Below are 24,300 nucleotides of genomic sequence, written 5' to 3'. Positions count from 1 at the left end.
ACATGGGATATTTAAATCCTGTTACCTTCCAATAATTGCATATATCAAGAATTCATCAGTCCTAGGTAGCACTTTCTCATCCAAATAGGCATCTAATTCTGACTTCACAATCTCTGCACCAGAAGCAACTATAACATATGTATCATAGTTAGATAGATCATCCTGTGTTGAAAAATATGCTGATGCATTATCCAATTACTGACTTCTTTCGCTCAAATCAGGACATTTAAACTTATACTCATCTAATAGATCATAACAAGGCTTGCGGGCCTTCTCAATTTCAATCTCATATAGATCATTTCCATAAAGCTTATGAAAAAAATATTCGATCAACATAAATTTGTACCTATGATCCAAAACAACTGCAACAGTCATAAGTCCATGAATCTCTTCCCAATACTTTTGAAACTTAGACATCATTTGAGTTGCCATATTCTTAATAAACAACTCATCTGATGTCATCCATGCTTCAATTTTCATCTTAATTTTACATATCATTGGGAAAAAAAGATTAGCAGTAGGATACTTAGTTCCAGAAAATAACTCTGTCACCTCATAAAATACTTCCAACTTCTCACATAATTTCTGAGCTCTAATCCAATCATTTTCTGATGGTAGACATTTATACTTTGGATCACGTAGCTTTGATCGTTCAAACACTTTCTTGTACAATAAAGCTGTTTTGAGCATCAAGTACGTTGAATTCATCAATAACTAATGAAACTTGACTACAGACAGAGCCAAGAAGTTCCTCTTCATGTCGTAGAGACGACTAGAAAAACTAGATCGTCTCTTCCCCTTTAAGAACTCCACCACATACGGAGAAGCAATCTTCTCAAGAAAAATGTTCAAGGAAGCAAACACAAGAGCTCCCACCACAATTTAAGCAGCCATCAGTAGCAAAGATTCAGAGAGAATTAATGTCAATGGGATAGACACGAAGAGAGTTGGTAGTAGGACTAGGAAGGAGAGAATGAAATCACTATGATAATAATCACAAAACTATCTCACACGCCAGATCCGCTGGGTTACAAGGACGAAGACCTCTCAGTGATCATACTTTTCAAAGGTAGACTGGGCTTAAAGAAAAGTCAGTAGTCTTTCTTTCTTTTGCTCACTCTAAATGGCAAACTATACACATAAAACACATCAATATTCCACAAAAAAGAAAGGACGAAAAAATTGTCTAAAAATCAAGAAAACAGTATGTAACGCCTTGGATAGCCAGGACCGCTACACTGTGTACTTATAAAGGTGCAGGACTTGCTAATCAAGTCATTTAGTCAAAACGTGTCACTAAACCATAAACGTGCTAAGGATAAAATGGTTTTGGTCTCAAAAGATACATTTCATATACTTAAACAAATTTACATATGGGATCCCAAAAAGGAACTGCGTTAAATATTAGTTTCAAAATTTCCAAAATACAGACTACCATCAGCCATTCTAAGGAAAATAGACATTTATAGCTTTTGTGTTCCTGTTATCCTCTCAACCGTGGTGGTTGAGCAGCTGGTCATGTACATTTCGCTCACAGAGCTCTCCAAGTTAGGGCTGATCAAGTTTGCCCTTGCCTTTACCTGCACCACGTAGCACCCATGAGCTAAGGCTCAGCAAGAAAACATATTACACATCTCAACAATCATATCAAAAGAATAATTCATCAAGCATGATCAACCACTTAACATTCCACATTAATCACATAGCATGTAATCAGAATCAAAGATGCAACCAATCATTAATAATAGTCAAATCCCATAATAACTAGGGCCGACACTTTAGGCCGCACCCTCTGTTTACCCCACTAACTCCGACCCGCTTAAACAAAGCTCAGTGCATAATAAGCTGTCCTCGGCTACCAGTGGCCGAGCCGCGCCCTGTGCGCAAGTGTAACCTTTGGCACTCTTAGGCCGTTGGCTTACTATTTACATGGCATAATACCATCCTTTTCAATGCACACATATTAGGGAACCCTTAGTCCCATTACAAATACACAACCAGGTGCAGTTTTCTTACCTTTGGCTTCCAAGTGAACTAGTGACGAGCGATGCTCCTTGAGTGCGATCCGATCCCCGAGCCCTAGCTTAGCACCTAGTCACAACCAAGATAAAGGATACCATCAACAACCTTAAATGAGCTTCTAGACAAAGTTCTAGTCTCTGGAACATTGAACTTCACCAAAATGGTAAAAGATTCAATCCCGAGCACCCTAGGTTAAATTCCCAAGTCTAGAATCTCAAAATCCCAAAATCCCTTAAGGGCTGCGCCATTAGCCACCCATGCCGTGGCATGGCCCCAACCAGAGACCTCCTAATGCCTAAAAACAACTAAGGGCCGCGGCCCTACTCAGACCATGGCGTGGCCCGTCCTCCTTCCTCAGCACACATCAGCTTCGAAGGGCCGCGGCTCACTAAGAACTATGCCGCGGCCCGACCCCTTCGAACCCAGAAAAACTTCCATTTTTTAACTCTCAAACCTCATGAAAACTCACCCAAAACTACCTCAATTACCCAAAAACTTCCCACAAGATTCCAACAACACAACCCAGCTGAAACCTAGACTAGAAACCCATCAAAAACCCACTTCAATCACTGAAACTTTCTAACTCAAGAACTCAAAACCCAGCCATGGAAACACTATAACTCAACCTTTAAACCTTAAATTAGAGCTTACCTCAGCTACAGAACCAATCCTCCAAGAGTTTTCTGGCCTAACTTCCAAGGTTCCAGCCTCAATTTAATCTTCAAATCCAAAACCCAAAAACCACTTAGAACACAACCAAAATCACAGAATTTCAACCACAAAAAATGGAATTCAATGCTTACCTCATCCTTGATTAAGTTCCTTTGATAATCCTTGAGATAATCCTCTAAACTCCAGCTTCAATTCCTAGAATTCCAGCCAAGACCTCTAAGTTTCTGTGTTCTTCTTTGGGAGAGAAAGAGAGAAAGGAAGAGAGGGTCGGTTTGCTATATTCCATAGTTTTCTAAAATATTCTTAAGTCTATCCTTAAGCAATCAAGTTAATTCCAAGGCTCGGGGTACCGGAAACGTCCCTGAGGGAAAAATGGTAAAATTCCCCAATATTCCCACCTAGACTTCCTAACCTCGAATATATCTCCAATTATTTATTTTCATAAACCGATAATCTAAATAACCACCTGATACCTGAAACACCCCTTGACTTGTCCAAAGTCAAATATTAAGCCCCGTCGTGACTTTCCCGCTATCTTGCTCCCTAAGATCGCCTCAAGTCGCCTGCTGCAGATTTACCCACATAATAATGTGGTTCTCACAAATATAACATTTAATCACATTTATATTCATATAATCATACAAGCATGCTTATCATGTAATTATGCATTAAATCAATAAATTCACACATAAACCAATTATGCACTCCTGACACACTAATCAAGGCCCTTAAGCCATATTAGTTATTTTGGGTCGTTACACAGTACCCATGAGAGCAACAGTACCAAGCTTTGACCTCATTTTATTCAAGTCATATTAAAGTTTGGTTTCAAGGAAAGACGGAGAGGATATTGTCTCAAGATTTTTTTTATTTTTTTGCTTTACATATTTATTTTAGGGAGAAGGATGGATGGCTGAGTAAGTTTTTTTTTTTTTTTGTGTGTGGGATATTGGTTTAGTGGCACAAAGATCCGAAACAGAAATGACCGATGTGTTCTTCAATTATTGAAACTTTTGGTTTGTATAACTTGCTTTTGATTTTAGAATTGAATCTATAATGTTGTTATATAATGTAATCCATTTGAAATTAAAATACTTTTGCATGTATTTTTTTTGGGAGGCCATTTGTTTTTGTTTACAATTTTTATTTCTATGCTTATTTTTCCTTCCATTATTGAACCATCCTTATAAACCATATTTGTTTTTAACTGTCTATGTACTTCTTTGGTCAGTTATAGGGAGAGCTGTAAATACGGGCCGAGCTTTCTAGCACGACATGAGTGCGGGAGGCACAAGCACGACACGGCACGAGAAAATATGGGCTTCGGCCAGGTACGACACAAATTGGAAATTGGCACAGCACGATATGACACGACATGAGCCTAAGCACAACACGACACGACAAGCCCGAAGGCACGACACGAAAGCACGAACAAACTAGCCTGAAAGCACGACACAATAAAAAGCTCGATATTTTGACATTAATAATGATAATAAATTTTTATTGTCAATTATCTATAAATTAAAATGATAATACAAGTCTATTATTTTTCTCAATGTTTATATTTTTATAATTATATTAATTTATTTTAAGATTTGTAAGTTAAATTTTTTAGCATTTATTAGTAGGTATTCAAATTCTAATAATTATCTTTGATATAATTTTGTGTAAAGTATTGTTAAAAAGTATATAAAAAAATATAAAACTATAATTTAAACAAAGAAATGTATTTTGATTGGCGGTGAGTTTATTGATTGTTAAAGAGGAGGTGGAGGGTTCAATTCCACATCCTCACATTTTTTGGCAATAATAAAATGGGCCCAAATTTAGGCCCGAATAAGGAAAGTGGGTCGGCCCGACTTGGGCCCAACACAACATGGGTTGGGCCCATGGGCCGTGCTGGACTTACTCTTTCAAATATGGGCCGGCCCAGCCCGACACAAATTGAATATGGGCCTGGCTCGGCTCGAATTATTCAGAGGCACGAAAATGTGGGCCGGGCCGGCCCACATTTACAGGTCTACTTATAGGTATATACTTTTCAGGGTATTTTAACTATTTCTTTTTTAAAACATGTGTGCACAAACTATGGGAATTATAGTTTTTATGCTGAATTTTCTCTTTAGCTATTTGCTACATGATAAAGTTGTGATAATGGCTATTGGGTGTATATCACAGGCTCTAATTACCAACACATATGTGTAAGAATATTTTATATGGACTGACATAATTAAGTGTTGCTCATGTAGTATCATTATTAGTATATAAGGATGACTGCATAATTAGTATTGCATAATATTACTATCAGGTCATAACGGGATGGACATAACATACTAACATGCTTGGGGCCCATGGACATGCTCTAAAACGTCTTTGGTCAACCCATTGGGCCAAAACAACTAATTCTCTCTCATTGGGTATCTAGGCCCATTTTGACTCATAAAGGGAAATTTCACAAATAATACTTAATAATGCCTAATATTACTAAAAAATCCTAGCACTATTAATCTTTTCAATTTGATGCTAAACATTCCTCTCATACCCAAAATACCCTTCCCATTATATCAAAAATCCTAAAACCTTCTCTTCCCTCTCTCTCTTTCATTCTCACAAAATCATCCCTAAAACCTACAGATTTGTATGATTTTCTTGTCAAAATCGTTGTTAGTCATCTCCATTGTCTCTGTGAAGTCGTCAATATCAAAGGCAACATCTATTTTGAGGGTTTTTGGAGGAGAAAAACCATGGGTAATAAGATTGTACATTTTATGTGTTGGGTATTATTTGTTTACATTTTTTAGCTATGTTTAACAGATCTGAGCTTATATTGGTGTGTTTTTTGGGTTTTTTAGAGAGATTTCGCGATCTGCGTTTTTTTTGGGTTTTCTGCTACTTTTTTGCTCGATAGTAGCTCGATATGAGCTCGATGGTATGTAGAAGAAGGTCTTTTATGAGCTCTATGTAGCTCGATGTGAGCTCGATTATAGCTCGATAGGTTTAGGTTTTGTTGCTCGATTGTGCTCGATGGCAACTCGATAAAGGCTCGATTGGACCCTAGAATATTTAGTGTAGTTGTTTTCTCGATATGTGCTCGATAGGGTTTGATGAAGGTTTTGGTTAGATTTTATGTTCGGTTTATGAAATGGTAGCTTGATAGTAACTCGATAAGAGCTCGATTATGGGTTCGATGCTAACTCAATAAAGTTCGATGATAGCTCGATAATGTTCTTTTTTCATGAATTTCTGAAAAAATGACGGTTTTCTTGACAATTTCAATGTTTTTTTTCCCAACACAGGTTCTATTGTCTACGTTTTTGTATCCTACAATGGTGTTTGGGAATTACAAGGGAATACGTGGATTTTCAAGGACCCTCAATGCATGGTGATACCGATGGAGGATACTGTAACTTACTTGAAACTTCTTGACATATTGCACAAGGAGCTTAAAGTTGATAAACATATATATGAGTTGAAATTGGAGGTTCCTTACACATGCAGCGACCAACTGTTTACACCCGATCATGTTGAAAGTGATCTTGGTGTCCGTGCATTCTTAGGAGTAGCATCTAAAGAAAGGTTGGCCTTGTGTGTCACTCATGTTAAAAAGATTGTCATTGCAGACCCATATTCCACTCCTGGACCTGAGGGAGCATCCAATACTTTAGTATGTCCTATTGGTGACCTGAGGGACAACCAGTATGAGTACAACCCCTATGTGAATAATGATCTAGTAGCTGAACATAATGAGGACTTAGGATACAATTCAGTGAATGACGATCCAGTAGCTGAACATTTGCAAGTAGAACAAGCACAAGAACAACCAATACGTCATATTGCAGGGCGAACCCACCAAGTCAAGGACTTCGAACACCTGGCACCAGCACTAGTCGTCCTGGTGGAACAGAATATAACTATACAGGGAACATTCCAATATGTTCAACAGAAGATCACAAAAAATGGAGTGCTCCCATGTTTACAAAAGAAGATATCATGGCTTCTAGTCGTTCTGAATCACCATCATCCAATGTAGCGTTGGGGGAATTACATCTTGGGAAGACTTTGAGAACAAGATGGATTTGAAAACCAAAGCGGCTCTCTTTGCAATGAAGAATAATTTTGAGTTTATGGTTAAGAAGTCTGGTACTGATGTGTTGTATATCACCTGCAAGGATCCTGATTGTGGTTGGAGAATAAGAGGGAAAAAAGTAGAGCGATCGGAGATGTTTGAGATCACTGTTTATAATAGTGTACATACTTGCTCACTAGAATTGTGACAAAAAGACCACCATCAAGCAGCACCTTCTGTCATTGGGCCCCTTATCAAGAACAAATATGCTACTGATGGCACTAGCTACCCACCAAACAGCATAAAGGAGGACATGAAGAATAATTTTGGGATCGATATGAGTTATATGAAGGCTTGGAGATGCAGATAGAAGGCACTTGGTTGTGTCAGGGGGACACTTGAAGAATCGTACTCCAAGTTACCTTCTTACTTGTACATGCTGTAGCAAAAGAATCCAGGTACAATAACTGATTTTGTCACAGATGACGGTCACTTTCTTTACTGTTTCTTCTCACTCGGAGTTTGTAGAAGGGGATTTACATCATGTCGTCTTCTTATATGTGTGGACGGCACTTTCTTGAAGTCAAGGTATGGTGGCCACATGTTGTGTGCTGTCACATTGGATGCGAATAACCAAATTTATCCAATTGCGTTCGCGATTGTTGACAGTGAGAATCATGCTTCGTGGAAGTATTTCATGATGAAATTGAAGGAAGCCATTGAAGTTGTTGATAATCTGTCTTTTGTATCAGACAGGCATGCTAGCATTATTCATGCTCTTGAGTTGGTCTTCCCTGATGCCTACCACGACGCATGCTACCATCACATAAGTATGAATGTAATCGCTAAGTTCAAGACCGATCACTGTCACAAGGAGATGTGGAATGCGACATATGCATTTCAGAAGTCAAAATTTCACAGGTTCTTCAACAATATAAAGCAAATGGATCATGCCATAGCTTAATATCTCGAGGGTATTGGATTCGATAAGTGGACTCGTGCTTACTTTCCTGGGAATCGATACAATGTAATGACAAGAAACTACGCTGAAAGTTTCAACAACAAAACCAGAGACGCAAGAACCTTCCCAGTCACTACTTTTGTGCAATTCATTCGTTTTCATAATTCAGTCATGGTTTGCCGCGCGTCGTGAGGAGGTAGAGAAGTGCACATCCAGATTAGCAACAATATATGAGAAAGATGTCTCAGGCATTGCGGATGATGCAAGGTACTTGAAAGTCCATCCTCTTGGATAGTTCGAATTTCATGTGGTAGACCCAGAAGGTGATGGTGAGGTGAATTTGATGACCAAATCATGCTCCTATGGCCAGTTTCAAATAATGGGTTACCCTTGTGTTCATGGTGTGGCTGCAGCCATCTTGCGCGGTGTCAACATTTACTCACTGTGTTCACCATATTACACTACTGAGATGTGGAGGGAGTCTTACAAAGAAACAATTTACCCAACTACCAACAAGGATGATTGGGTAGTGGCAAAATCATTCGCAAAGAGCGCAAATGTAGCATATGTGGTGGGCTTGGTCACAACAAGGCTACATGCAAAGCTAGACTATAAACTCTTTTTTCCCATTTGGACTTGTTGTATTAATAACCTATGTTGTTTTCCCTTCTTTCTTATTTAATTTTTCTTAAAAGTTATGTTAAGCTTGATGTAAACTCGATGAGCTCGATTGTAGCTCGACATTAACTCGACAGTAGCTCGATATGAACTCAATAATAAGTTTGTTAGCTTCTAAACTTCAAATAACTCGATAATAGTTTGATAATGATTCGGCATAACTCGATAGTTGTTCGATATGGCTCGATATTAGTTCGATAACAACTAGATAATGGTTTTGAAAATGATATTGCTCAATTGAAGCTCGATATTAGTTCGATAACAATTCGATATAGCTCAATATTAGTTCGATAATGTTCGATATGAACTCGATAACAGACATATGTAAGTTACAAAAAAATGGGAACAAAAAACTGCACAATTAAAGATCCTGTATATATACAACCATCAAGGTAACAAATTTTGATACCACAAGTCTGTGGTCCACTTGTTCCTGAACACCTCCATATTTTCATCACAGATAGTTTCCAATGGAAGACCGACCATTAGATGCTCAATATGCTTAACAGCATACACACCACAATCCCCAATGTAAAAAAAAAGTAAACATTATGTGTACATTACTATAATTTTAGTTAGAAACAAATTTAGTATGAAGATGATGTTTGTTACCTTCTCTTTGACTGAGTGAGCTCGTGTTTCTGTTTGCGATGCCATGTGAACTGATGCGGCCACTTTCCTGCTGATGGAATCTTCAACATCAAGCTATCAGTAAACAGTTTACTCTGCATTAACAGAGAAGGAAGCAAAAAGCACCATGGATTCATAATTTCTTCCAACTTTGCGTCACTAATCACCAAGTTGTCCGAATCGTAAATAGTGAGGGTCCAACTAGAAATGGAAGCCTCAATGGCAAACCAATGTTGTTGTCCATAGTTCTGGCACCAATATACATCCTCAATTCCTCCCCAAGATGCCAGAAACTGCTGTTCGATGCCGGTCAACATGGAAATAACGTCAGAATCCCACGTATACTTTGTTTTGTAGGCAATTTTCTTGTACTGATCATATCAGGCAGGTATCACTTGTGAGAAATACATGGTCATCACAACTGCATTTTGTCGATATATATTGGGAAAATACTTGCGACGCATACGAAGCATGTGTTCTGCCGCATCAATATGCTACAAAGAGAGTACGATATAAAAAGTTAGCAAAGATCATCATAAATTGCAACTGTCGAGCTCCATCGAGCTAATCTCGATTAGTAAACAACAACCCTACTTTAACACCCATATCAAACTACTATCGAGCTCCATCGAGCTCACATCGAGCTAATCTCAAACAGTAAACAACAACCCTAATTAACATTCGTATTGAACTATTATCGAGCTCCATCGAGCTCACATCAAGCTAATCTCCAACAGTAAACAACAACCCTATTTTAACACTCATATTGAACTACAATTTAGTTCCATCGAGCAAACATCGAGCTAATATCAAACAGTAAACAACAACCCTAATTTAACACCCATATTGAACTACTATCGAGCTCTATCGATCTCACATCGAGCTAATCTCAAACAGTAAACAACAACCCTAATTTAACACCCATATCGAATGCCTATCGAGCTCCATCGAGTTCATATCGATCCTGGAACCCCCCATCAAGCTCCTATCGAGCTCATATCGAGTCAATAAAAACAGAACTTGTAAAATTGAAAACAAAACATAATTTCTACCACTATCGAGTCATTAGGTATAAATGGCTTAACCCATCATTAAGCCACGACTGGGGTGTCTTCCACTTCAGAAACCACACTGGACCGTGATTCCTAGTCTTTACATCCCTCGAGGACTTGTTGGGGATCTCTCCAAGCAGCCACTTGCACATTGTCCTATATTGTTTGCGATCTGGCTTCTTGAGAGGGTCCAGCACCTGTGTAGCCTCCTCTTCTAGTGCAGCTGCATCAGTGCGAGGTCTTTTCCTCGTGGGATCAGTGTAGTCCTCAAACTAATCTGTCTAGTCCTCTGAAACCGAACCCCAGCAACATCCTTAGGGATGACAATAACGACTCCCGGAGTTCCAACATCAGGTGTCACAATGATAGTAGGAGGCATAGTTGGATCATCAACATAGTTCAGAGGAATATCTAATGACTCTGAGTGTGAATCTTCATTGGAGCCCCTCGGTTTCTCCTTAATAAATGTCAGATCTGACTGACTACGTCCAAGATCACTAACTGGTTCTTCAGGAGGGTCTCCTGTCGACCCTCAGCTCTGTCCAATCGCTCAATCAAGTCGGCGAGCTTAGGGGCTAAGGCTGAGGCTGGTGTTGGGGCTGAGGCTGGGGTTGATGTTGGGGCGAAGGCTGAGGCTAGGGCTGAGGCTGGGGCAACAAGAGGGGTGCGACCTGCAACCTCCTCCCTCGATGCAGCATCATCAAATATCTTGGCTGCCTTTCTTGCTTGAGAAACTATCTCTGCGATTTTCTCAAAAGTGGCATCCTCCTCCTCATCAGCCTCCGAGGGATCCTGGCCAAGCCCAGGATAAAGGAGAAGATCTCCCTCTGCCAAAGACAAATAATAGTCTTTTTCTGCTGGTTGAGGCTTCAACATCAGAAGGACAATCAACATAAAACATTTGGTTAACACAAATAATGATAAAAGATAAGCATATAGATAAAAAAAAATATAACTTACATTCTTCTTCGATAACATTGGTGAGATGGCGGACTTGGTGAAATCCTTGTTCCTCCGATGCGACCAATTAAGCATCCTCGGGACCATGTTTCCCGAGCTCACAACAAACTCCGTCACAAGATGCTGGATAGCCTCATATGCCTAGTACTGTAAGGCCGGGGCATAACCATACATACTGTATTTGGACTCTTGCTGCACCTTGGCATCCTTCTTGGCATCATAGTTGGCATTTTGCTTCACCATATCCTTCTTACAAGACTGCAATAGCCTCCTATAAGAGTACTTTCCCCATGGATAGCTGAAGAAGTACTCTACGTCCTCAACAATTTTCAGAATATCTCGCCAAATGTGCAACTTGCCCTCAATGGCATTCAGAACCCCCTCAATCAACAAACATAGACCAAGCTTGTACACATCTTCCACAACAATACAAGTCTTGAAAGCATGGTCCACCTGTGAGAGTTTTACTTTCTCAGCATCGTTGAAATACTCCTTTATCAACCGGTCGCTGAGATTACGCCCTTTTAACTCTTCTGGTGACAGGAAGGTATTGAAATTCAACCCCGTCACCAGGGCAAACTCTCCCATTCCAAATCTACAAGAATTCGACCCCAAGAAGAAATGCACCTCATCTTCGTTGTTGCTGGTGATTTTCCTCAACTACAGTTGATGTACCAAGACTCCGGAGAAATTAAACTCCGAAGCCAAAAATAACTGCTTGAAAGGGGATTTCTTAGCCCTTTAAGGCAGCCCGAGCTCCACAAACCTAGTCTTAATGTGATTTAAAGTACTACTACCCCGATATGTCACTCGACCAGGAAAGTGATCACTGAACGAAATAAGCAACTTAGGCATCTGCAACAACACATGAAAAAAAAATTAGTACGAAAAAAGAATGTTAAACATAATCAGGAAAGAATTCAAAAAAATTTCATCAAAAAACTAAAATAAGGTGTCATCGAGCTTTATCGAGCTATAATCGAGCAGAAACATACACTATCGAGCCAGTGTCGAGCCTATCGAGCTAAGAAAAATCTATCTACATAAATAACCTTCGAGCCTATTATCGAACCTATCAAGCCCTTTTAATCTAATACCACAGATCCATCGAGCCTACTGTCGAACCCTTATCGAACCTATCGGGCCCTTTTAACCTAATACTACAATCCATCGAGCCCTTATCGATCCACCATTGAACCATTCAAACTACCCTATCGAGCCTACTATCGAACCATAATCGAGCCTATCGAGCTAGTTTCATATATTACCATGGATAACATCGAGCTTCTATCTAACCTATCGAGATACTGGTTCAAACCCAGAAAAAAAACACAGAAAAACCCAGACCAAAGAACTACCATACCCATTCCACACCACCAGATTCAAAGGGATAAAAACAACAAAAATAATCACGAGGGTTCAAGAATATAACTTAATGAGAAAATGGATTCGGCCGGTTCAACGACGTGGGTTTCGAGCTTTGTTGTCACCGTTGGCTCGACAGGTTCGACGACAGTGCTGGGTGGCCGACTTCGGAGAAGAGAAAGAGAGAGCTTGAGATCGACGGGTTTGGGTTTTCTTTGGTTTTTGGGGTTTCTTTCGATTTGGGTTTGGGTTTCGGGGATTGAGAGACTGAATAGAGATAGTGTAAGAGAGTTTGTGTGGGAAAAATATTGAGTGGAAAAAAATGAGAGGGGTATTTTTGGTACTTGGTGAAAGTTTAGCACCAATTTGAAAAATTTATTAGTGTTGGTATTATTTAGTAATTATACCCACTATTATGCATAAATAGTGAAATTTCCCCTCATAAAAGGGTACATACTCTTTTCATTGTGGTATGAAGATGATAAATAGGTGTTTAGAGAGTGAGAGAGTAGTGTTCATCAAACCCTTGCACTTTTGTTTTCCTTTTGTCTGTGTAGATTGATGGAATGTGATGAGCACAAGGTGAAGCTTGAGGATTCACTGCCAATATTATAAGGCAACAATGCTTCTATTACTATCAAATTTGATGCCTTAAATAAGATGAGATTGATTGATGTTGATGAGCATATTTGTTTGATCATGATCATTGATTATGTTTTAATGCTCAATGTATTTTCAACAAATGGTATCAGGAGCCAAGTCATCTGATTTTAAGGCTCACATCTATTTTTAGTTTTATATTTCCTATTGTTTACCCAAAAACGGCTGCTGATGACGTGGCAAGGATTTCTCACACGTGGCAGAGTCGAAATAAGGTGATGTTGTTCGATTATCGACCATCTACACATTGCTTCGTCAAACCTCATGATTAGATATGACCAGGCTGGTCGTATGATTCGGTTTATTTCCTTAAAAGATTGTAATCTTGTAATAACTACATTGATTATTTTCCTCTTTACTGCCTTGATACACGGATATTAAGGATAGTTAAGGCCCATTGGCCTATGTAACCCCCATTGAGCCTATAAATATGTATGAAATAGCTCAAGGAAGGGACTTTTGGACTTTTGAATCTTTTTCCTGAATACTGAGAGAAAGAACATACAATGCGATTATCCATCATCTTGTTGTAATTCTCCCAACGTTTGTGAAACTCAAGAACCCTAGTTCTTTGATCATGGCATTGGGATTAAATATTAATAATAGCATTAAGTGGACGTAGGTCATTACCATTCTTTGGGGCCGAACCACTATAAATCATCTGTGTCTATTCTTTACCATTAGATTACATTCTTGATTATTATTTAATTTCTTGTCATATTTCTGACTTCGTGTCGTTGGCCAAATCGAGGGTCAACATTCTAGTGCTTTCATTGAGAGATTGATCAAGAAGCTGTAAGAGAATCTAATGGCAAAGACATCTAAGAAAGCTGGACCAGCCGCTGGCGCTGCATCATCTCAGCCACCTCCTCCAAATGTGGCAGAGAATGAACCACATTTAGAGTTTGAAGAGGAGGAGTTGGATACAGAAACACTAAGGGCAACACTGGGGGTGTTGCAGGATGAGTTGGCCAATATGAGGGCCAATCAGGAGAACACAGTGGAGACAATGGCGCTGTAGCAGAGAGAAATTGAACTTCAGCACCAGGAGCTGAGTGAGCGGCAGGCGGACATGGACCGTCGACAAAGGGATTCCATGGACGCTCTCGAAGCAGCCATTCAAATGGCTCGAGGACAGGCTACACCGGCCTCTCAGCCGAATCAGCCACTGAGCGTGCCACCACAGCGAGCTCCCAATTCCAGTCCTCCCCTCCAGCCAGCAAGCCCTCAAAGGTTGGAGCAGCCGCCTGTGGCTCAGGATGATGTCCCAGCTAGGGATCCTGAGCAGCAGCCTTCATCTCAGGCTGGTCGAGGCAATCCCCAGCGCCAGAGGTAGAATAGGGCCGGGTAGCCCCCCTTCCCGCAGCCCTAGACGCCCGGGGGACGAAGAGCCAAATCCATCAAGCAGGGGCAGCGTCTTTCTGCCGACAGAAGGAACAACAAGTCAGGCTTTGCGGTCAGGGGCCCCCCACGGCACAACCATGCACGGGGACCCAACGACCAGCGCAGGCCTCCCCCTGACGCTTGGGAAATTCTAGCCCGAGGAGGAAATAACATGAATAGTTGGTCACGCCGTTGTCGGCCCCAGTTTAGAGATGGCCATGACTATAATGAAGACGTTTCTGGCAGAGGGAATGCTGGTCAGAAGAATGAGGAAAAAGGTGGAGGAAGAAGCCCCCCACTTAGAGAAAATAGGCCAGCAAGCCATAACGCTGGGGGACAACCCAGGCAGCATAACGTCTTTGATCGGCTAGGAGTTAGTGAGTAGAGACGTAGGGATGATGATTTAAGGGATGTACTCAATGACCGTCGTGAGAGGCACGATGAGTATGCTCCCCTGGCACTGGTCGACCCAGTGATCTCAGAAGCGGTTCAGGCTCAGATTGATGCTTTGAACTAGCTGGTACAACAGCTAGTCAGGGGTCGAACGTCCCACATAGAGTACGATCGAAGGAGAGGCACTCCGTTTGTACAGAGAATTGCTGTGGCAGAAACCCCCAGCAAATTCAAAATGCTTGTACTGCCAAACTTTGATGGGTACGGAGACTTAGTATCCCATGTCAAAAAATTTGAGATACAAATGGACATTCAGAAGGTGTCAGATGATGCCCGTTGCAGGATCTTCCCCACAACACTGTCCGATATTGCCCAGGAGTGGTTTTTTAAGGTCTCTCATGCCAGCATAGTATCCTGGGAGATGTTCATGAAGAAATTTTATGAAAAATTTTATGCATGTCGCGTACACCCCACAGAGGCCAACCAGCTGGTCGAGATACGCCAGAAGGAGGTTGAGCCCTTGAAGGAGTATGTCCAGTGCTTTATGCGAGCAACGGATGGAGCCAAGACAGTGGGTGATGAAGGCAAGATGATGGCTCTAACTGCTGGGGTTAGGCGCCATTCCCCCCTTTGGAGTAGCCTAAGAAAGAATGGGGTAAGAAGTACCCAGGAGTTTTTGGATCAAGCTGATCGATATATCAAGTTTGAGGGCACGATTGCCAATGAGGGGAAATCACCAACAAAGGAAAATGGGCCAAAGGAAGAACCCGCCAAGGCCGCTAACGGGTTGGAGAAGCCCAATGGCAACGACAAGGGCAACGGGAACGAAAATGGCAGGAATGGTGGAAAGCGGGCAAGCAATGAGCCCTCAGCTTCTGAGAATAAACGCCCTAGAGGCAATCGATATGAGCCAAGATTCACCAACTACACGACCCTTGTTGAAAGTCGAGCGGAAGTCTACCAGGCGACCAGCTCTAACGTGCCTTATAAGCGACCTGTGCCTATAAGGAAGGATATCTCTAAGATAGATACCACAAAATTATGTTGTTCTCATAACGACTACGGACACGACACTAATGAGTGTAACCAATTGAAGGATGAAATTGAGTTCCTGATCAGGTAGGGACATCTAAGGAGATATGCGTGAGCCGCAGGAGGGTCTCAGCGAGAGGCTCAAGGTGGCAACGAGCAGGCCCTTGCACACCAATGCTCGCCACCTTTATAGCCAGCTCATGTGGTAGGCACGTTACTTACCATATGTGATTTCCCACACCTTGCAGGGGATAGTGGGAAGGCAAGGGAACGATACGCTCGAACCCTACGCCACGACCTGGACATCGAGATGATGAGTGTGGAGGATCGAGCACCAAAGAAGGCTCAAACAGAAGAGGAATTGATAACCTTCTCTGAAGAAGATGCCTAGCACGTATGATTCCCACACTTCGATCCGCTGGTTGTGGACGTGCAAATTGCCAACATGATGGTGAAGAGGGTGTTGGTTGACACAGGAAGCTCGATCAACATCCTATATAAGTCCTCGTTCGAAAGAATGAAGTTGTCCGTTAAAGATTTGGAGCCATGCAACCAAACCATCTATGGTTTTTCTGGCGAAGGGCTCGCCCCAACTGGGTCAATTAGGCTCCCAGTTGCAGCAGGTACTGCACCTGCTAACAAGACATTACTTACTACTTTCATAGTAGTTGATTGTCCTTCAGCATATAATGCTGTAATTCGGAGGTATATTCTGGTCGACCTGCGAGCCATCACTTCAATATGGCACCTTGCCATGAAGTTCCCAACAGATGCAGGGGTAGGATACATGTTTGGAAATCAGCAGGAAGCGAGGGAGTGCTACAATGCCTCGATAATTAAGGTGAAGAAAGGTGTATCGAAGGAAGTTCTCGGAAAAGAGTTGCAAATGGTCGTTGATGTATAAACCCAATAAGGTGATAATGTCACCAAATAGGGCGTTGCCCAAAGGAGGATAGAGACTTATATCCTCGCTTTGGGGATTTTGATGAAGAGATGGGACCCATCGAGGACCTTGAAAAGGTCCAAATCGATGAAGAAGATCCGACCAGGGTTGTGAAAGTCGGTAAAAACTTAGAGACAACAACAAAACAAGCACTGGAGGAATTTTTGAAGGAAAACCAGGAAGTCTTTGCCTGGTTGCACAAAGACATGGTCGGAATAGACCCTGCAGTCATTATCCATGTCCTGAACATAGATAAAAATTTCTACCAGTGTAACAGAGAAGGAGGCTCCTCGACAAAGATAGATCAAAGGCTCTAAAGGAGGAAGTCGAGAAGCTGAAGGAGAATGGATTCATCAAGGTAGCATTTTATCCGTCGTGGGTCTCTAATCCCATGCTCGTTCCCAAGCCGAATGGAAAATGGCGAACATGCGTAGATTTCACAAACCTTAATAAAGCCTGCCCTAAGGATTGTTTCCCACTCCCCAGAATCGATAAGTTGGTTGATGCCACTGCAGGGCACAAGATTCTCTCATTCATGGATGCATACTCCGGGTATTACCAGATTAGTATGCATCCTCCTGACGAGGATCACACTAGCTTTCGGACTGACACAGAGCTTTACTGTTACAAAGTAATGCCCTTCGGTTTGAAAAGCGCTGGTGCGACTTACCAGTGACTGGTCAACCACATGTTTAAGGAGCTGACCAGGACAAACATGGAGGTATACATCGATGACATGATGGTTAAGTCGAAGAGGGAAGAAGGGCATATAGGGGATTTGCAAGAATGCTTCAACATCTTGAACAAATATCAGATGAAGCTGAATCCCCTCAAGTGCTCCTTCGGAGAAGGATCAGGGAAGTTCTTTGGATTTATAGTAAACTCGCGAGGAATTGAGGCTAATCCCGAAAAAATCAAAGCCTGGTCGATATGAAATCGCCAGCAAAGATTAAGAATGTTCAAAGCTTGACCGGAAGAATTGCTGCTCTAAGTAGATTTATTTCCAAATCAACGAACAAATGTATCCCATTCTTTAATCTACTCAGAGGCAACAAAAAATTTGAATGGACAGAGGAGTGCGAACAGGCTTTTCAAGCATTGAAGACGCACATGTCGCAACCACCGGCCTTATCAAAGCCGGTTGATAGAGAAACTTTGTTCATCTACTTGGCGATCACATTATACGCTGCTAGTGCTGTCTTAGTAAGAGAAGAAGAAGGCGTGCAGAAGGCTATTTATTATATAAGAAAGAGGCTAATTGGAGTGGAGCTGCGATATCCACCTATTGAAAAGTTAGCCTATTGCTTAATTTTAGCCTCCAGGAAGCTGCGACCTTACTTTCAGGCTCCCCTAGTTATGGTTTTGACTGACCAGCCTCTACGGCAAGTTCTGCAAAATCCAGAAGCCGCAGACAGATTATTGAAATGGGCGGTTGAACTTGGGCAGTTCGATATCTCTTACTTGCCATGAGTTGCGATAAAAGGGCAAGCCCTGGCTGACTTCATTGCAGAGTTCACTGGACTTCCAGATAGCGAGCAGCCAGAAGCATCTGAAGAACCTGAGCCTCAAAACCAGACTCCCTCATGGAAGTTGTTCACGGACGGCTCCTCTAATGAACATCACATAGGAGTAGGTGTGATTCTGATAACACCTAAGGGGCATCAATTTCACTGCGCAATCAGGTTTGACTTCACTGATTCTAACAGCGAGGCTAAGCATGAAGCATTGCTCGCTGGGTTACGATTGGCCAGGGACATGAACATAAAGGCACTTAACATCTACATTGACTCTCAGCTGGTGGTATATCAGGTCATGGGAGAGTACCAGACCCGTGGCTTAAAGATGGTCGCTTACTTAAACAAAACGAAGGATTTATTAGCATAGTTTGACAAGTACACCCTTCAACAAGTACCTCGCGACCAGAATTCAAATGTTGATGCTTTGGAAAAATTAGCAAGTGCGAAGGATGCTGATACTCTAAACATAGTGCCAGTTGAACGACTTTCTGTGCCAAGCATCCAAACAGAGGAGACTACTTTGGTGATGCAGGTGACAGATACATGGATGGCACCATACATAGAGTATCTAACACAAGGCGTGTTACCAATGGACAGAAACAAAGCCAGGACCCTTCAGCGGCAGGCCGCTAGGTATATCCTGGTCGATGGAATCTTGTACCGAAGGGGATACTCAATGCCATTCCTCAGTTGTATTTCGAAAGAGAAGGCCAAGGAATTGATGAAAGAGGTACACGAAGGCTTTTGTGGGGACCATGCTGGGGGGCAAAGCTTATCAAAAAAGATCCTAAGGCAAGGATACTTCTGGCCAACAATGAATGAAGACTCGATGGAATTTGTGCGGAGGTGCGACAAGTGCCAGAGGTTCTCCAAAATTCCACGAGCAGCCCTAAATGAGCTAAAACAGATGCAAAGTCTGTGGCCATTCCCAGTCTGGGGTATAGACTTGATTGGATCTCTACCCACAGGAAAGGGCGTCATCAAGTATGCTGTGGTTGTTGTCGATTACTTAACTAAATGGGCTGAAGCCAAGCCACTCGCAACCATAACGACCAAGAAAGTGCTGGATTTTATGGTAAAAAACATCGCATGTTGCTATGGATCACCAAGAAAAATTGTCTCATACAACGATATGCAGTTTGATAGTGATCTGTTCATGGATTTTTGCAAACGACATGGAATTATCAAGAGCTTTTCTTCAGTCTTTCATCCCCAAGAAAATGGACAAGTCGAAGCAGTCAATAAAATGCTAAAGGATACTCGGAAGAAAAGACTTGAAGAAGCTAGGGGGCATGGCCAGAACAATTGCCTTAAGTCCTTTGGTCGTACAGAACTTCCCACCGAACAACAACATGGCATACTCCATTTTCCTTGGCTTATGGGTATGAGGCTATGTTGCCTATTGAGTTAGATCTGCCGTCGCATCGCAGAATAACGTACACTCAAGGCTCTAATAGCCAACTATTGATGGAATCCCTGGATTTAATCGATGAGAAACGTGAGCAAGCCCAACTCCGAGCAGCTGCTTACCAACAAAAAGTTGCTCGGTATTTCAATTCTAAAGTACGTGAAAGGAAATTCAATATCGGAGATCTAGTACTTCGAAGAGTTTTCCTTAACACCCACGACCAGGCTGCTGGAGTACTCGGACCTAATTGGGAATGACCATACCAGATTGAAGAAGTCCTCCATCCAGGCACCTATAAACTTGCTTGCTTGAATCGAGATCTCATTCCTCGCTATTGGAATGGAGAACACCTGCGCAAGTACTATCAATAAAAAATTCTTCTTAAAGAATTGGCTTGTATTAGTTTTACTTTTTACAAGTTATGAAAAAGGGTTGGTCATTTTACGTGACTGGTCGCTTATAAGTGTAAGATCTTATTGATCACTCGTACAGACATGTTTTGTCCATTTATTATGAGAAATATAAGGGACTATGCGCAGTGTAACGTGCCGGCCTTGATGGCACGTTACAAGCTAGGATGGCGCTCGGTCAGATGCGCACGCGAGGGTGAAGGCTAGTGAGCATGCTGATGCCTAGTTTGTACGGCAATGGCATTTTTGTAAATATCTTCAATATTGCCCGGAAATGGACGGGACTTGGTAGGTTCCATATTGAAGGGTCAATGAACGCAATGGTATGATCAGATTTGGGAGATTCGGAGAATTGGCGAGCTGGAAGCCAAATATGTCTCCCAAGCAAAAATCATATATGTTCCTGGTAGAAAGCTAAAAGCTCAGAAGGCTCTTCGTAGGGGGAGCATCTGGTGTCAGCTCTCCACCACCCCCTGGCGCAGGTGCGTCAAGTGAGCTACTACTAGTTGGGAGGACTAGTAGGGCGGGCATATGAGGACCACGAGGGGACTCATATGTCTCCATGAGTAGGAGTACTCATGGATATTACCGGGCCGCCCTGGTAGTGCGTCGAAGTGTGCTACCAGAGGTTTAAGGGTACGGTTTTCTTGGCTTGCCGGGATGCCGCTTGCATGGAACGTGGCCCAAACTTTCGAGAGATGTCGTGGTGTGCCATGGCCACGAATCTCAACACGAGATGGCACGGGAAGTCATTCATGGGACTTGTTAGCATGCAAGCATTGGAAGGTGCACTATGCTTGAGTAGGACGGAGGTCTGGTGTGTGCTACTAGTCTGGCAGCCAGTCTCGAGGGCCTGCCAACATGCCTGATGGTATGGTGCCTTGAGGATTGGACCATGGACGTATGGGAGTCCTTGGTCTGTGACATGAGCTAATCGAATAGTATCGAATGGGACATGATAGGAGGTGTTGGCCCGTCAGCTTGGTGTTGACTCTTAGCCACACATGCTACCTTGACTTGCGAATGTTTGGGTGAGCATCGGTGTTGGGATTTTTCCTTGCCATAGTGAGAACCTATGGACAGTGTGAGTGTCTTGGCTAGATAGCCTTGATGCATGATTGCACTCATAGATGCTTGAGAGCATGACTCAGCGAGAGTTGTTCGAGAGACGGAAGTGTGCAGAGGCACACGGTCGCGCGAAAAATGTGCCCATTGTTATTCGAATGGTTGGAAGGCTAACCTTGGCTCAGAGGAGTCAAGGTGACGCACGGGCATTTCTGCTGTCAAAATGTTAGCCCGTGACACGCAGCCAGTCATTCTTGCCAATTATTGTATTCATTACAAGTATTTGCTCATTACATGTGTTGTTTTGCTGTATTATCGTTTTAAAATCTTTGCTCCGAGCAGTAATGTTCGATCAGGTTATGGTCAAGGTAAGTGACCAAGGACCTAAAGCTCCTTAATCTCTTGGGGGGCATATAAGGCATCTATTAAGCAAAGCATATCGAAAGGTATGTAAACACATGAGAAAAATAAGTGAAAGCATGATAGGGTAATTCTTCAAAATTTTGTATTTTGATAAATCAAACCAAAGTACTATGCTAGGTTCGGTCATGCGAACAAATGCTATGATAAAATGCAAATATTATAATATTTAGAGGAATTCCTTTACACCGTGAGCAGTCGCTGCTCGGATGTAATTGTTTGTTAAAAGTAAAAGCTGCCCATGCAGCAATAAAAATTAATAATTAAAAGAGTAATTGTCTTTACATCATGACCCGTAGGTCGTGTAGTCAAAAGATAGAGAGAAAAAAGGAAAAAGACTACGAGGTTGGAGGGTCTTGAGGAGCGTTCTGGTCGACAGTAGCGCCAGCTTCATTGTCCGCGCCGTCTATCCCCGTTTCCAGGGAAATCTCTGGGGAAGCAGGAATTCTAGCCCTTTCTTCTTCCTCCAGGCGAATGGCGCATTGAGACATTAGAATCCGCCTCATGCGCTCAGACATATAGCTAAAGTTGGCCTTTCAGTTGTGCTTCCAAAATTCGTAGAGGCAAAGGTGGGTGGCTTCCTTGTACTTCTCCAAGTTTTTGGCATCAGTTTCCTCAAGCTCCTTCACGCGCCTTTCCAGCTCCTCCGTCTCATTCCTGCTTGCAATCAGATCGAGCTCAAGCTGTTTGGATTGTTGGTGGTTAAGTTTGGCACTCTCCCTGAATTTTTCTTTATCTTCATTGGATTTCTTCAAGGCGCCCCGACTTTCCAATAGCTCCTCGGTCAGCGTGGCTTTATGCTCGAGCAGTTCATCATTCAGCTTGGTCAGCTCTGTGTTTTCCTCAAGCAGTTCACTGTTCTGTTTGGTCAGTTCAGTGTTTTTCTTGAGCAGGTCGACATTCTTTCCCTCGAGCGCCTTCATTGCCTCAACGTGCCTGATGTCAAAGATTTTGGTCTAGGAGACCATTGCACCCGCGCGGTGCCAACTAGCAGTCATGGTCATCCTTACAACCAGAAGAGAAGAATAAGGTGATGGCAGAAAATTAAAAGTAAATTACTCAACAACAGAAAGCAACTTACACTAACTATCTCATTCAACCCTCGATTTATTATTTTGTCGGTTTCCATAGAGATGGTACCATCAAGGGCCTCTTGACTGCGTTTGTGTTTGGAGAGCTTGTATATTCTCTCCCTGGCTGAGCTGACCACGGTGCTAGACAGAGAGCCTTCGGCCTGAGTGCGATGTGGCTGGTTGGAAGGCGCTGGAGGAGTGGAATGCTGATCGACCAATGCTGGAGGAGTGGAATGCTGGTCGGCCGGTGGCGTTGAGGCTGGCTGGTCGAGTGGAGATGGAGGTGGCGTGGTTTCCTTCGAAGGAATGGCTGCTGAAGGACCCTCAGTTTAGGCTTTCTATGAGGCAATTTTGCTGCTCTCTCCCCGAGTCCTCTTGCTGTCTTTCTTCCTGCTTGAGGAAGTAGTAGCAGCCTTGTAATGTTTGAACACGTCTTCAGACGACATATCTACACAAAGGAAAACAATACGAGCAGTGAGACAAGATATATAGGTAGAACTAAAAAAGAAAGTAAGGAGATTTTAAGTAAATTACCCATGCTACAACTACTGGTCGCTACATTACTTACTGCCTAGAAGAAATCTGAATTTAAGTTTGGAGTATACTTAAAGTTACCGTCCCCATCAAATAAGTGACAGGGAATTGGAAAACTATCTGAGAATGAGAAAACAGTACCGTTCACATCTAAGGACTCGTCGATGGGAGCAGAGGGTTCAGTGGCTTTCTTTTTTCCCTTTCCTAGTGGGGTAGGGGGAGCAGCAGCTCGCGGGGTGTTGGAGGGTTCCCTGAGTGTCACTCCAGTCGTCCTCCTCCTTTGAGGTTGCGACACGTTTGGGTGCTACTTGGGAATCTCCTCGTTGATGGCACTTCCCGCTGTTGACTCCCTCACATCCTGGTGGGGTGCCAATAGCCCGACCAGCCTCAGGTTAGCCTCTATGACTAGATGCTTGACCCTCTTTTCTACATCAGTCATGTTGGCCAAGAGTGCTGATCGGACTTCCATGTCTGGAGTGGGAGCCGGTTGTAGCCACGGGCTTGAAATGCACTAAAATTCTAAGGGAAGTGCATGAAGAATTAAAGAAAAATAAACGACCAGGGGAGTAAGAATATTACCTCCTTGGGTGAAGGCCAGGTTGTTGGCAACCATATCTATAGTCAGAAAGTACTCTAAATGGTACTTCCCCACATTGGATATAAAGGTTGTATCACTCAGGAAAGTGCGGGACGTTTCCTGGTGGCAGAAGTGGAAGAACCCTGTGTTTTCTTGATTGAGGTTGGATTTTAGGTCGAACAGATAGTTGATCTCGTGTAGTGTGGGGATAGGACATTTCTTATGGCTATACAGGATATAGAGTGTAGAAAGCATTCCATACCCGTTTGGGGTTATTTGAAAAGGAACGACCCCAAAGTAGTTGGTCACTCCTTGGAAAAAAGGATGGAGAGGCAGGATCGCTCCTACCTCGATATGATATCTCAACTAGACGTTGAAGGTGCCTCCAGAAGATTCGCCCAATAGTCTCTGGTAGGTTGGACTAGGGTCACCCCAGGAAGTCCGTATTTCTTAATATAATTTGCAATCATCCTAACTGT

At 42.5% G+C, this 24,300-nt stretch overlaps 1 protein-coding gene across 1 annotated transcript; it reads right to left on the bottom strand.

Moving 5' to 3' along the window:
- Positions 1-714: 714 nt before the first annotated feature.
- LOC133833006 (peroxisomal and mitochondrial division factor 1-like) lies at positions 715-22,560 on the bottom strand. The gene is made up of 2 exons (XM_062263272.1): positions 22,267-22,560; positions 715-831 (listed from the first exon to the last, which is right to left on the bottom strand). The coding sequence occupies exons 1-2, from the start codon at positions 22,558-22,560 to the stop codon at positions 715-717; spliced, it is 411 nt and encodes a 136-aa protein (XP_062119256.1).
- Positions 22,561-24,300: the final 1,740 nt, after the last annotated feature.

The sequence above is a fragment of the Humulus lupulus genome, chromosome 4 (genome assembly GCF_963169125.1).
Source record: "Humulus lupulus chromosome 4, drHumLupu1.1, whole genome shotgun sequence".
Classification (NCBI taxonomy): domain Eukaryota; kingdom Viridiplantae; phylum Streptophyta; class Magnoliopsida; order Rosales; family Cannabaceae; genus Humulus; species Humulus lupulus.
Note: the sequence above shows the minus strand (reverse complement) of the source record. Positions and strands in the feature narration are given on the sequence as shown.